Here is a 16,390-nt window from a genome sequence, read left to right as displayed (position 1 = left end):
CATTAAAGTCATGTATACATATTTTATGCACTTTGCCTGTATTCATATCTTTGTTGCTGACTGTACTAGAAAGCTGAATTTGGCATGAATATCAAATATCAGTTGAGCAGTTTTTAGGTTTTTGTAAAAAATATTTCTAAGGCAATGTTAAGTTAAGGCAAGGTCGGGAACTACGGAACCCTACACTGAGCATGACCCGATATGCTCGATGTTGCTGTAACTTGACCGAAACATTGTACGCAAAATTGGCGTCTTAATATAACCTTTAATCGATTTATTTCATCAGTTAAATATTTTATATTTTAAAATCATCATCCTAGCCTATATACGTACCACTGCGCTGGGCACAGGCCTCCCCTTAGAATGAGAGCGCTTGGGCCGAGGGAGGATCGTGGGTTCAAACCTCGGCTCGCACCTCTGAGTTTTTGAAATCATGTGCGAAATTACATTTGAAATTCAACACGAGCATCGTGAGGAAACCTGCACAAACCTGCGAAGCTATTCAATGGTGTGTGTGAAGTTCCCAATACGCACTGGGCCCGCGTGGGAACTATATTTTAAAATACAGAACTTTAAATTTGGATAATCCTTATTATATTCTAAGAAATATAAGAGTTGTTTAAGGCTAGTTATCGGTATTCTAGCAATGGCCGTTCAAGCGCGTACAAAAGACATCAACGCCGGCATCTCTTGGTCTTGGAACTTGTGCATTGTTATCGGATCGTAATGTTCGTGAGCGCATAAAAAGTAGTTTTAATTATATTCATTAAACAATACTCCTTGTTGAATAAAACGTACTGTATACTTTGAATTCGAAGGGTCTAAAGTCGTACCGGAGCGGGGGACCGCAAAGTTTTAGTTTTTTTACAAATTAAAGTATTTATTGTATACTTACAATGTGTTATACTAATGGAGACTTACTACTCGTGACTACAGCCGCTGCAATGCGAAACGGCGAGATATTTAATCAATAAATTACTACCTTTCACTTGTACCATGCTCCTCTGGTAACACACGTACAAGCCAGCTACGACTGCGCGACACATTGTCAAATAGTTTCGCCTACCAAAAGGATCAACCTAAAATACCTACTAACGCTTTTCAAATTCCATTCGCAAAGTTTTAGGGAGCACACAACCATTCCCAATAAAAGCGATTCGAGTAATGTACAGTCAACGTCATAAATAAGTGATCACTTTTGTACCTTGTCACTTTAACGTCATGGTTGAATAGCCATACGAAATCACGTAACGACTGAAAGCGACAAGGTACAAAAGTGATCACTTATTTATGACGTTGACTCTACTAACCAATAAACATAAAAAAAACTGTAAAGTACCTACTTATTTTTATATAGCATTAATAAGAGAAAGAAATGTACAAAGTCGAATTTATTCCTTAAAGGGATCTCTTCAAGTTTACCTTTGATCGACTAATAATGAAAAGAAAAAAGATATAAAATTTTAAATAGTAAATAATACTTAATCATTTTTAATTTTAATATTACTTTTATCCAACTACAGCGAAGATAGTCACTCTTGCAGACTCTTGAGACTAATAATCTGAGTTTAACGCTAAATTGACATTAATTTGATTTTAACAAGTGACCATCATTAGTAATATGTGCCACTACTAAGAACATGTATGGCAACTAGTTTTTAATTAATTACTTTAGCATACTAAACTGGTAAGCAAATACTTTGTTGAATGTTTTTTTAAACAGAATCATACAATTTAATTATGCAATGAACATAATTATTACAAACAACATTATTTCACAATCACGCAAAAAACAAGTATCTACAAGCCATCTTTAAGCTAACAAACAATCTAAACACATAAATGCACCTAACTATAGCGGCCTAGAACAATAAATATGTATTTTAATAACATATATTTTAGCAATCGATCAACATAATAAGGATATTTGTAATCTTTACTCTAGTTATTTAAATGTAGGCGCTGTAACTATACAACTCTATTAATATTATCTCTCAAACGAATTTAGTAGTTAATACCAGAACAAAGAGTTTAAAAGGTTATATTTAAGTTTTATCGGATAGTTTGTTCGACACGGACATTGTATTTTAGAGATCAATCAAAATGTGTATACCAAGGATACACATAAAATTTAATGACGGTTGTACATTAAATGAAACCCTAAAATACAACATACGAAGTACCTACTTAGGTTTAATAAGATTGTTTTTGCCTATGTGTATACCATCTTAGTAAGCAACATCCATTAATATTATTAACCATACGTTAACGATGACTATTACGATAAGTATTAGTAAAAAAATCTAGTGTACTTACCATGTGTTGCTTTTTTGGCAGACGACAAGAAGTACCTACTTTATAGATACATCTTTCGTCAAACGGTATAGAATAAGAGCCAAATCCGAGGTTTTGGGCCAAAATTGCCAAAGAATGGTTATGGTTCTTTAGAGAGATACAGTACGGCATCCATCGTTCCATCCATCAAGAATACCTAAATATGGGCAGGCCAAAGCGCATATGGAGGCGGCAACGCACCAGCAGTCCCGGTACAGTCAAGGGGAAAAATATATGTACGTTACCAAGACGTTAAAATATTTATACACCTTATACCACAAACCATTAGGTTGATGTTTATGCACATACTAGAGTTTACCCGCGGCCTCGCACGCCTAAATTATTCGATCTAGTAGTTACAATTGAAATTCCGGAGTTTTACAAAGTTCCTTTGGGAATTCCCAATATTTGGATCGTGGTCTTCATTGAAGTTGTGTCAAGAACAACTATCCACAATTTCAATACTCTTAACCCAGCGGTTGAAATTTCAAGATTTTATCCCTATCCCGTGAGAAATCGGAATAAAAAGTAGCTTATGTCCAGACGTCCTACATTACATCCCAAATTTCATGAATCTTAACCCAGCGGTTATTATTTCGAGATTTTATCCCTATCCCCTGGGAATATCTGGATAAAAAGTAGCCTATATGTTGCCAGGGTATATATTACCTATATGTCAAGTTTCATTCAAATCCGTTCAGTAGTTTTTGCGTGAAAGAGTAACGAACATACATCCAAACATCCATCCATCCATCCATACAAACTTTCGCGTTTATAATATTAGTGGAAGTGGGATATTTAACGCTATGACTGTATAGATATTTACGCCCTCGACTGAACAACAGCAGGGCTACTACGAAACTCGAAACTCGAAGTTCGTGTCGTGCGGTCCCTCTGACACTTATACTATTTAATACGAGAACGAGAGGGACGGCACGACACGAACTTCGAGTTTCGAGTTTCGTAGTAGCCCTGCAGGTGTCCATCACATTACATCAGGGTCATGGAAGGACAACCTAGATACTTATTCAGCGGGATGGTTGAACTTATATTTCAAAGACTGGGAACAAAAGAAGAGATGCTTTTTGCTTTTGTCCTGCTAAATAAAAAAACCTTATATTAGTTTGACCAGTGCTTCTCGTAGCTACGTATGTTAAGCAACGAAGAAAAAGCAAAAAGCTATTGGGTGAATTATTTATAAAAATACGCTTATTAGGTAGGTACAGCGGCACGTAAAGCAGCGCGTACGCGGCCAATTTTGTAAATAAATGAGTGAATTGAATTGTCAAATGCGGCGCATCGGGACAGTTGGGAAGATTGTGTATTTCTCAACAAGCACTATGTTGAACATGACACAAAAAACAAGATGTTTCAAAATTAATTCAGCTGAGCGTTAGTTGGACAGAGTAACCCTCCAAAATTAATAAGGTCTCAAAATATAGGGTTAAGTAGGGTTAGGTAATGTAGGGATGTAAATCTGTGGACATCATGCAGTTTCATATGAACATCGACCACTGTAAGGAAACTTTAGTTCGTCTACCCAAATAATAGATCCTGAAAAACATTTATAGAGGTCACACTCTTAGACCAAGAGTAAGTACATAAACTTAAAATAATCCATCCGCCATTTTAATTTAGACCTTCCAGAAATTTTATTATGTACATAAGTCTAAATCAAAATGGGGTGTAACTCTTGACGACAAACATAAATGAAAACACAATGAAACAAATAACTTACTCGTGCAATACCGCGCACGCACACCTGATTCGTTAAATTAAGCTTGATTATTTGCATCCCCCGCTGACTTGCAATGTCAGAAACAAAATAAACATATTAATAACAGTTGAAAATAACACTAATTTTGGGTAATTTACGGGTATACTAATAGTTGCTGCACTTCACTAAATAGAATTTTCTTATTGATACCCACCGGGAACTGCGCATTTTCCTGGCATAAAAGTAGCCTGTGAGAATACATAATTAATCAATCAGTTTTCATAGTTTCAAATTCTATTTATTTATTTCAAGTCTATACGAAACTTTGTGGATTAGTTTTTAACTTTGCTTTAAATTTCTGTACTTACGTTATGCAATTAGAAAAATAAACATATTTACCTTTAACTTATCTTGAGGTACCTATATATTTTTAAGCATACGAAATGATCTTGACCTTGTGTACGCGATGTATCATATGTTGTATGTAGGTTGGATCTCAAACAAAACATGTAATTGATTACAAAGGAATCTCTTCCGTTAGTAAAACGCCCAAGTAAGAAGATCGAACATGCCTCGAACTCATAACTGACCTTTCCAACCTTCTCAAATGATCAACACCAAAATTATCTTTAAACACTTCTCAGACCACACTTGAAAACCCAAAGTTGACCTCGAGATCACTTGCACCAACAATTTGAATCTTGTTTAGGTCTGAAAACGTCGTTAGTCTGAAGTTTTTTTTAATTAAAAATTGAGTAAGTAATGAAAAGATTGATTAACTTTATAAGAGACACAGACAAATCTAATATATAAAATTCTCATGTCACAATCTTTGTGATCAAACTCCTCCGAAACGGCTTGATCGATTTCTATGTTTTTTTTTTGTGTATAAATATTTGGTAGGTCTGAGAATAGGACAAACTATTTTTCATACTTCTACGCGGACGGAGTCGCGCGAAACAGCTAGTAATAGATAAAACAATAGACTAGTGATCGACCTGTATCTGATGGTAAGTAGATGAGCATGCACGAAGTTACCTATAGCTCACCGGTTTAGTAACTTTAACCCTAGATAATATTCCATATTTGACACTACATATAATAAAGCAGGACACTAAACCGCAGTTGAAACTAAAACTAAGTTCGCTAAAAATTTAAAATTGAAGTAAATTCTAAGTTTAAGCACTAGTTCCTTTGCTAGTGCGAAAAAGCTACTTCAATTTCTCGAACAATTAAAAAAACGGGAACAAACGCAAGTGGCCAATTATAAAAACACCCCTTGCTTACTCACCCCAATCAATTTTTCGACGGAACTGACCATCTCACAATTAACTAATATCAAATCATACCACTCGTTGGCCAGTTAATTGTTTCCAATTACGAACGGCCGGCGGGGTGCGACATATATAAGGGGGCGCACGCGGTCCGATCAGCATTCCGACCGCGGACCCAGTCGCAGGCACATCGCACTTAGGCGAAAATTTCGAGGCGAGTACTGGTACCCAGCAGCGCCTTCGCTAGTTCGTTTGAGATCTCCGAAACCTAGAATACCTTATATTAATCATGCAGTCTGTGGTAAGTGTTTTTGCATATTTCGTATTTTTTTACAAACAGGGCTATGGCTTTTTTTTTCAAAAACCCGCTTTTCTAAATTCACACAAAAATATATACAGTATCGTGCATTGTGAAATGATGTTTTCTTTTTTTTAATTTAATCAAATCATTTCCTGTATTTATAACTTGAATCCAAGCAAACGTTTTTAATAACAAAATTACGGAAATGAAATTAAAAAATTGACTGCCTGTAAATGTCGTACATACATACTATTTATAGGAATCCTGAGCTCCAAGCACAATAACGAAATTTATTCCAAACTATGATATCGAGTATTGTAAAAGCGTTACATAAACAATAAAAACGTTACGTCCCATCGCTTGATCCATCGATCTATTTCAGTAAAGATAAGATTACTCGTCTCATCATCCCACTCATCCGAGCGTATCATTTCGTTAACACTTTCTCATATTTCGCCAACCCAAAGTCAAGTCTAAGCGAGCATTTCATAAAGCTCCATTACAAAAAGTCATCATCATCATCATCCCAGCCTATATACGTCCCAGTGCTGGGCACAGGCCTCCTCTCAGAACAAGAGGGCTTGGGTCATAGTTCCCACGCGGGCCCAGTGCGGATTGGGAACTTCGCACGCACCATTGAATCGCTTTGCAGGTTTGTGCTGGTTTCCTCACGATGTTTCCCTTCACCGCAAAGCTCGTGGTAAATTTCAAATGTAATTCCGCACATGAATTTCGAAAAACTCAGAGGTGCGAGCCGGGGCTCGAACCCACGACCCTCTGCTTGAGAGGCGATAGGTCAAACCACTAGGCCACCACGGCTTCATTACAAAAATTGTACAGTCGAACAAATTGAAACATGACCCAGGGTGGAATTGTGCTACTAATTTCATGTTGACATCTCATACTTTTGTCAAGGAAATCATAGTGAAATTTATTATTAAAAGGTGCCACCCTGGGTCATGATTCCATTTGTTCGACTGTACAAGTGATAAGACAGAGATGCGACATATGTAGGTCTTGTAGGTACAGCCAGCAGTAACTTCGTAAGAGGAGCTTACAAAGAGTAACGCAAGATATGTTTCAGTGATAGGGATGTTTTTCGTTATTCTCTTCCTTGTAAGTATATACACACAGTCCTTTGATCAATATACAAATACTTCAGTCAGCTCATGTCCCAGAGATGGACCTTATTACAAGTATAAAATAGTAGCAAATCTAGAGCTTATGTTTATACTAAAGCAAACCATCATTTCAAACATCCCTTTTCACAGAATACGATCTTCTATTATTTTATATACTGCAGTCGATAAATTCAAAACTATTTAGATACTGCAGTTATATGGTAATTTATGTACGCAGCAATTTATTATACATGAACTTGACGCCTAATTCGGCCCACAATTTGTCGCATAAATCATGCAAGTAAATTCCAAACTGTGTCAAGGTCGGCTTTAATAAAACAATGTGTTTTATTATGACTAATTCCATCCGCATCTTAATATAGCTTAGAATTTTAAATAATTAGCTGTTTTACTGTATACTCAGTCCCAAAATAATTTTGTTTGCATATAACATTCTCATGACATATTTAATTCAGCTCCTCTACATTTTCTTTACACTTGACGTTTTAAACGAATTAAAAGGGAATTTTCCCAAAAAAATAATTTTAGGTAATTGAATACGCAGTTTTTACACGATTGTCAAAAGAAACAAGAAATAATGATAAATCCTAAAAATATTCTTTTGAAGAACAAGCTTTTTTGCGGACTGCACATTCTGCTATCTTACTTGCATTAGCGTTCAACTTACATGTATACAAATTTAAAGTCAATTCAACCGCTACAAAAGGGCCAAATTGAACTTTCAAGATTTGAACCCCATTACTCATACTGCTAGTTAAATAAAACCTTATAATACAAATACTTTAGTCCCGCTCATGCCTAATTGAGTGCTTAATAAAGGCTGCGAAGGCTTTGCGCGCTGGGCGGGCGCGTGCGCATCCTCGCATTCCCTCGTGGGCGGGTGGCTGCGCTAGATACTTAACAACTCATTCTAATGGCTTGTGATTGAATAATGTAGCTGATTCATCGATAGTATTTGCATTAAAGTGAAATTGAAGAATTATCGTTAATTATTTGAAGGCATAAAACTCACGGTCGCGTTAGATTTTCTACATAAAAAAGCTGAAATCATTGGAAATTTGTGTCTCCGTTAGCATTTTAGTAATAGGTATACATAAACAGTAAATATATTTTAGTGAACGTAAACAAAGTAAAATATCGTTTATAGACGTTTTTTTGTATTTGGGAAAAAGTTCACTAATCTGATTTGTGAAATATTGCGTTGTTACGAGTACTAATCTAATTGGCTTGCATGTCGTGTTACTGTTAGAACCGGTAAAAAACGTTTGCCCAACGCACCGCGGACACACGGCGTTCAATCAAGCGCGTAATTTGAAATTTTCCAATAACCAACACTTTTATCGTGACCTTCGCGAAACCATAACACTTCCTCACGCCCCCGGCTTCCTCCGTGTTGCAACGAATTGCAATAGACTGGTTGTGCACCAGTTCGCCGAATGATAATTCCGATCTATTGCAAAAGGGTTTCGCAACAGAATGCAAAAGCGGCCGATATGAGGCCCACGCCCATAATCACTGCAACCTGCTTTGTCAGATCCTGCTTTCCTCGTAAATATGGCGGCAAACGACAAAGTCCCATTTTAGACTGCGCTTGCAAAACAAGTGCTTTACTTTGCAAAGTGAGAACACGAGTCGATACCAGCCTGCCGTCTAATGGGAAAGAACCGCACACTGTCGTTACAATTTCCGTTGACGTCGAAGTGACAAGGCACAAAAGTGATCATTTATTTATGACGTTGACTGTACATATACTCTGATGGTGAAACAAAAACCGAACGCACAGCCAGAATTAATTGAAAAGATAATAACACCCGATTATAGTTGCCGCGAGCCCACACGTTAACGAGAAAATGTGGAACAATCAACGATTTGCCATTACACTAAAGGTTAGACAATTCCCTGTTTAAGAATTAGAGCAACCTTTCGAGAGGGCGGCGGCCATTGATCATTACACAACTACCAATTGTTTAGAAAATGGCAAAGCAAAATAGACTGCACATAAGCTTGACCACACACGTAACATAATCTACTTACATTAACTTATATCCGTGTTAACATTGTGTCGTAACAATTATAGAAATTTTTGTACTATATCTTAATAACCCAATGTTTGTACCAAAGCCGTAGGGATTGACTGTTATCACATCTCATTTGAAATTAATTACACAGAACAAAAAACTTTAGCACCTGAAATACAAAAATGTTAAGTCATGCAGTTATGACCACAACAGTAGGTACAGGTGTGTTACAAATAACTTAAACCATTGTAAATTAGTTCATAGGCTTTATAACTAACTAATTTATTGATACTCCATTTTGTTGGCTTGTATATTGCCAAAACGATTTCCAATTCAGATCGAATAATGAGCCGGAATTGAATGAATTAACTTAATTCAATGCAAAGAATGTTTATACCGGGTGTAAACTAAACAGGGACTTAAGATTACATTTGTTAAGAAGCTTGTTCAGACACGAGATTGAATTTAAATCCTCTAATTAAACGAAACCTTCATTTGAGACAAAAATTGCTGGAACAATACGCGGAACACGGAAGATGCAAGGAAGTGTTTGATTGTTCTCTCCCATGCTTATTGAAGGATTTATAGATATAAACAATGGCTTTTCGTGGATCTTTTGCCGCCTACACGTATTGTTGTACCTTCAAATACCTTGAACATTATATGTCATTAATCTCTTCTAATATTTCGCACCGAACTTAAGTAAGTTTAAAGCGAATGCTTAGTTAATTGTAATATTTGTAATGAACGTTTGTTAACTCTGTTAACTATAAATAACTCGAAAGTAGTTCTGGAACTAGTTTACTTATTTAAAGCTTTCCTACAGCAGTTATTTTATCTGTCATCAGCGGTGCGTGTGCGCCACGCCTTTGCCTTGGCGTAACAGCGCCGTTTGCAAAATATCCCTTTATACCTCGTATTTACGACTTTTACTGTTCGATTTGTAAAACTTTAATACCCTTACAGGAATGACGAAATACAAAACTTGTGGTTCTACCTGCAGCATAAAATCAAATGTCATTCACATCAAGTATTTACTTCTGAAGTCAATAAGGTCCTGCATAGAATTAATACATTTCATCAGTCGATATATTTACATTTGCATTGCAAGCATTTGACATTGGTTTGAAACTGCAAATTCTACGGTTCAAAACACTTTGTCGAAACCACGTTACGCTCTTAAATATAATTACCTCATTCCTATGTTCTCCATTTCACACGCATTGTAACACTAACACACTGTAAAATAGTTTAATTATGCAAGGGTCAGCATGATCGCATGTATTAAATGGCTTTTATGTTTTATTATTATTGTCTAAATCTCATGATCTTTTGTAAACGGTTGAGCAACATGTTGCTGTAGCGTGGCTGCGACCACTAATTAGAACAGCCTATAGACTGGCTTTCCTTTGTACACATTCCTTGATAATGATATGATTGAGTTGTCAACTACCGAGAAAGACGGACACAGTTATGTAAGATAAGCGATGTAGATAACATCGATTGAAACTCACATGCTTCAGCCAAGTGCTGCCGTGCCTTCTTAACAAACCATAGGTACTGGTTAAATTTGTATCTCGACTTGCTTTTTACACCAGTCTGAATTATGTTCGTACATATTCTTTAAAGAACTACATCAATTTTACTAGAGATCATCGTTGAATTAACAACTTTCTTCTTCAGCATTGTCGTTCTCCTTTTAAATCCAACGGGGTCTAGCAACTTTGTACCCAGAACGCAATTAGGCGGGTGATATCATACAAGGACCGTGCAGATACTGGACTATCAAGCAGTAGTTTTGCTAGTGCTTATGATAAATTCCGGCATGTAGAATAATCCGGTGAAATTACTGGCATATCAATCTATATCGATAAGCGAAGACGTGGACTAAGATGAAGCACGCTTGCCTAATAAATGCCCATTCAGTCTAGATTTGAAGACGGCCATATTGTGGCAATCAGGGAACACAGACGCAGGCAGGGCATTCCGCTCAGCTGTCCGGATAATAAAGGACGAGCTACCAATTGTACGAATTTTAGGGATGCTGACAATATAAGGGTGCAGTCGCCTACTGGTCAACCTGTGAAAGGAGTTGAACTTACCGTGTATTGTATTGTTTCCAGATTGTTCTCGCCGCCACCCTCTGCCTGGCGCACGCGTCGTGGCTCCCCGCGCCCGTGCAAGACACGCCCGAGGTCGCACACGCGAAGGCGGCGCACCTCGCGGCGCACGCGCAGGCCTCCACGGGACACGCGGCGTGGGCGCCGCTCGGACACGCCGGCTACGGTGGGGCGCACTACGGCGCGCCTGGTGCTGGTAAGAACCATACCAAGTTGACTATCTAATCTATAGAAGAGAGACAGGATTTCTTTTATTATCTGACTGACAAACATCGCATATCCCAAGCCACTGTAGTTTATTATCACCATCTTGGCCTATACACGTCCTACGTACTGCTGGGCGCAGGCCTCCTCTCGGAATGAGAGGTTTGGAAGGAAACTTGTTGCCATACGGGCCCAATGCAGATTGAATGCTGTAGCTAGAGACTTGAAATTTGGCAGACATATTTAATATGATCCTTGAATATCTAAGGCTGAACAAATAGAACAAATAGCGTCTAAAGTAGAGGGATAGAGGGAGAACCTAATCAAAAAATATACATGACTGATGTCAAATGGTGCTTAGTTAAATTCTTTTGAGATTTAATAGAGTACAATATTGGAAATATTTTGAATATGGCTATGCGCACACTTAATATTAAAGTACTAAAAAAGTAAGTAAATATTCAAAACGTTCTAAAAATCAAGTTGTTAACGTTAGCGTACGTAACTGGAGAAATTAGTAATTGCTCGCGAGTGTAATAATTATGTATTAATAATTTGTCCTAATCACGCCCTTACTGCATCAGGCGTCGTTAACTACAGTACAAGTTATTTTATTCAATTACACCACTTGCCTATCTCTAATCTTTTCGTTCCTCTGAGCTATTTATACGCACTACTAAATCGGTTTCGTTGCCAAATTGTAAAACAATACCTACATCTTATTTAAACTTTCAAAATGTTTGGATTGGTACTTGAATTAATTGTTATGTCATTATTTCCTTTTTAAGTAGGTATTATCCAGATAAGCCAAAGCCTTACAAATTAACTATCTACTGGGCAAAATATTTCTATACTAACAAAACTATCAGCAATAAGTGACATTGTTCGCCTTATCTAACCACTACTTTAAATACGTAGTTCTAAGATAAAGTAAAAATACTTAATGAAAAAGTAAGCTCTACCAATTTCGGATCTTAAAAATTTGGTAAATTTGTATCGATTGGTTCAATATTTAGTTAACATATCGAAAAATTGCCTCACCATCCTTTCATAGGCATATAATATTTATCTCGCTAGAACAGACAACTTCAGACTTGTAACCGCATATGAGATATTTGAAAAAAACCATTTTGTTTCTTCCAGGTCTTCTGAAATACGGCCCCGCTCCCCTCGCGCACGATGGTCGCGTAGTTGACACCCCCGAGGTAGCTCACCTGAAGGCCGCGCACGCCGCCGCTTACGCCAACGCCGCTCATGGCGCCTACGCCCACGGCCCCATCGCTCCCCTGGCTTACCACGGAGCTGCCCTGGCGCCCATCGCCCAGCACGGAGGCTACGCCGCCGGCTACGGCAAGTGGACCGGACCCCCGGCTCACATCCAGCTCACCCACGACGGACAATACGTTGTCGACACCCCTGAGGTCCAACATGCCCGTGCCGCCCACTTAGCTCAGTACGCCCACGCCGCCCATGCCGCCGCCTCCGCGCCCGAAGAGCCCTGGGGCCATGGCGCCCACGGCTGGCACTAAACCCCCCTACCTCTGACCCTGCCAACACTGCCTGACATCTATTTTTATATAAAACAGAGAAAAAGTAAAAAAAAAATACTGTAATGTAAAGATGAATGCGAACTGTGTACTGCAAACTGCAACTCTTGTAGAGCGAACTTGCAAAAGTAAGAATAAAAAAACTTAATAATGTTATACATTTTTTTCTTTCTCATTATCATCAACCTAAAAGATCATCAAAAGACCTTGTTGGGAGTCAGTTGGGCTAGAAGTAAATTTCAGTCAACAACGGATTTAGACAAAATAAAACCGATAGGAACAATTGAAATAGGTTCAAGGATTTATTGGTATTATTCAGGACACGAGTAAATTTTTCTTACTTGCTTCACAATTGATAGCAATTACATTACATTTAATATAAAAGTTTCTTATAACAAAAAAGATTTACATAAGTATACTATATATCAATAAGTACATAGTTTGTTTTAAATTTTAACCAAAATGAGCAATTTTGGCTAAAATCTGGACTTTTGTGAGATTCCATGACTTGTGCGGTTGAAAATCCCGTAGGAGTCATAATTCATTACTATTTCGCATTACCTGTTTTTTGTTTGCTCGAGTTTGTGCCAACGAAAGATGATTAAACGATTTTTGAAAATAATCTATTACCAATGCACTAATACTTTTGCTGGGCGCTTGGGTTTTACTTACATTAAGGCCACCAGGTACTTCGGATCTTCGAAAATCCATGTTTTGAAGGTTTTCCTATTAACGTGCATACTGCGAGCGTAGAAATAGTGTTCTAGTGCCAAATTTCAGCTCCCTAGGTATTTTGGAAGAACTAGGTTCATATTTGATAATCAGTCAGTCAATATCAAAGCGTAACTTTTCAATTCTCAACGAATAAATTATCAATATGACGACAACGTGAGAGTTGCGGGAAACCGGTGGATGCAAGTGGCGAGTTGTCGTTCATTGTGGCGTTCTAAGGGGGAGGCCTCTGTTCAGCAATGGACGTCTTCCGGCTGATAATGATGATGAACGCAACCCAAAAGGGACAGCATAATTCTGACAGTACAATACAACAGGACAACGGGAATAGACCATTTTCAATTTCGTATGTACATCAATGAAACTGTTTATAACTTTATCTCGGCACTAGTAATGGCAAAATTAAGACGTCCTACCCCCTCCCAGGGGGTGGGCAGGGGGCAACGCTTAAAAAATGCAAATTTTACAAACTAGGCGAGTGAGGTTTCATTTTTAGGGTTCCGGAGCCAAAATGGCAAAAACGGAACCCTTATAGTTTCGTCAAGTCCGTCTGTCTGTTTGTCCATCCGTCCGTATGTCAAAGGCGTTTTACTTGAAAACTACAAGATGTATATTAATGAAATTTGGAGTACAGATGTCTTGTCAAAGACGCTATTTAGTTTTGTAGTTAAATTACAAAAATAAATATTTATAGGGGGGGCACTCCATACACGTAACCGAAATTGAAGTTATTTTTTTAACTCGCACCTAAACTTTTTTGACTAAGTGAAGATTTCCGGAAATAATCGCTCCCAAAGTAACAAAAATTGTGTCCCCCCCCCTCTATCTTGTAAACCGTTTGTCCAAAAGATATGCAAAAAATATGGAATGGTAACGCTTAATAAATACTTTCAACGAAAATTGGTTTCAACGTGATCTCAACATGATTTTTGAGTTATTGCCGAAAAACTGCGCTTCTTAACAAAAGGACGTAAGTGCCGTGAAGATACGCTCTTTTTCTGGTAATAGATTTTACGACTGTAGTAAGTGTTTTAATTGTGTTATAACGCACATCATATTAGTTGATTTTTTCGTAATGGCTACGGAACCCTATCTTGGGCGTGTCCGACACGCTCTTGGCCGGTTTTTTATGTATTTTTTGCGCTGAATCAAATTAGACCATACCCATACCGAATAATATCGAACCTGGGACCTCAAGTTTCGTAGTCAGGTTCTTTAACCACGTGGCCAGCCGGTCGTCCAAAACAAAAAGAATAAAAGAAGTGGGAATACAGGTCCGGAAAATTACAGTAGTAGATAGATATAGTAATAGGTATAGTAGTAGGTATAGTACTTTATCAATTTTCTGGGTATGACCAAGTGAACCAGTGATTACATAAATGGTTAAGCGTTTTACAGTTGCCAAAATGTACTACCTAAACTTACCTACTGCTGCGAATATAATTATAATTTGAATTTGTACTTAAATAAGCTTCTTCCTTTACAAAAACACCTTCCTTAATATGAAAAGAAATAAGGCAAATTCAAAACATTGCTATGTGTTTGTTACAGGACCAATATTGAGTGTATGTTTTTATTGTACACTAGCTTACTGTTAAAAAAAATAGTATTTCCAGTGGCAAAGCGTCCATCGAACTCAATTCCCACCGGCTTGCCAAATATTGACAAAATAGAACAACAAGATATACAGATTTTATGAAAGATGTAAGCGATCTTTGCTTCGGCTTTACCACGGAAATATCAGACCTGACGCTAGGCCACTGGTACCTACTTACATTGTATACGTGTGACACTACTCTGTTTTGCGTCGGGTAATAAGTAGATAAATTAAATCATTTTCTTATTATTTCCAATAAAACCAGAATTTGTACAGGGTGTCCTACTGCTATGCTCCATGGAGGGAAAGTATCTTAAATATTGTAAATAGAAAATTTGACCCGAACCCGGTAAACAACCGGCCAAATAGTAAAAACACCCTACCTATTGTTGTGGCCCCTCCCTATGAAAGGCTGGACAGGAACGCCTCGCTAGACTATGTCTAACAAAATCTTCAGATATTGTTTTAGAGTTTTGCTGGTAACAATTTTGTAGGCGCTTTAGTGACCCGCCCCGGCCGCGCGCGAGTGCAATTTAGAAAAAAACCGGCCAAGAGCGTGTCGGACACGCCCAAAATAGGGTTCCGTAGCCATTACGAAAAAATTAAGTAATATTTTTCTAAGGATTTCGTATTTTATACGGAATCTTCCAAGTTTAGGTATATTTTATACCTTAGGCTGCTATTTACTCATAAACTACTAATAATTCTCAAGCAAACTTAGCCGTTATAGTTTTCCTTGAAAGTTTGATATACTTACTACCATCCTGAATTTTTCAAAATTTTCCTCCCACCTGTTTAGATTTTGGAGGGGGGGGGGCGCTCGATTTTTATGAAAACTTGCACTTTAAAGTTGAATATTTCGCAAACAAGTCACTGAATCGAAAAATCGTTTGAGCAACCCCCTAATGGTTTTAAAAGACCTATCCAACGATACCCCACACTATAGGGTGGGATGAGAAAAAAAAAATCAATCGGACGGACGGACGGACGGACGGACAGACAGACAGACATGGCGAAACTATAAGGGTTCCGTTTTTGACATTTTGGCTCCGGAACCCTAAAAAGGCAGATTATTAAAGTCACCTCGCATCTTGCTCCCGATCTCTAAAACTAGGTACACCCGCGTGAAGCCGGGGCAAGTCACTACGTAGTATAATGTGTCACATGTATACCTACACTTTTCGTGAAAATTTTTCTAACTGATGGTGAAAATAGTAGGTACCTACCCAAAAAAAAAAACCTTTTGAAAAACAAGCTTTTATTAGAAAAAATATAGGACCGAAAAAGAAAAAAAAAATTAACATTTGTCACATTTATGTAGTAAGAATGCTTTAGGTTCAGGATAAACCCTTATGTGGTTACTCGTCATTATAAGAAAGCGTGTGTATATAATACTTAATACAA

At 37.7% G+C, this 16,390-nt stretch overlaps 1 protein-coding gene across 1 annotated transcript; it reads left to right on the top strand.

Moving 5' to 3' along the window:
- The first annotated feature begins 5,469 nt into the window (after positions 1-5,469).
- On the top strand, positions 5,470-12,813 carry LOC141431179 (uncharacterized). The gene is made up of 3 exons (XM_074092225.1): positions 5,470-5,626; positions 10,910-11,102; positions 12,254-12,813. Exons 1-3 carry the CDS (start codon positions 5,615-5,617, stop codon positions 12,637-12,639), a joined length of 591 nt encoding a protein of 196 aa, XP_073948326.1. The 5' UTR covers positions 5,470-5,614; the 3' UTR covers positions 12,640-12,813.
- The last annotated feature ends 3,577 nt before the right edge of the window (positions 12,814-16,390 follow it).

This window comes from Choristoneura fumiferana, chromosome 9 (genome assembly GCF_025370935.1).
Source record: "Choristoneura fumiferana chromosome 9, NRCan_CFum_1, whole genome shotgun sequence".
In the NCBI taxonomy this organism is placed as follows: Eukaryota; Metazoa; Arthropoda; class Insecta; order Lepidoptera; family Tortricidae; genus Choristoneura; species Choristoneura fumiferana.
This window is presented reverse-complemented; position numbering and strand designations above follow the sequence as displayed.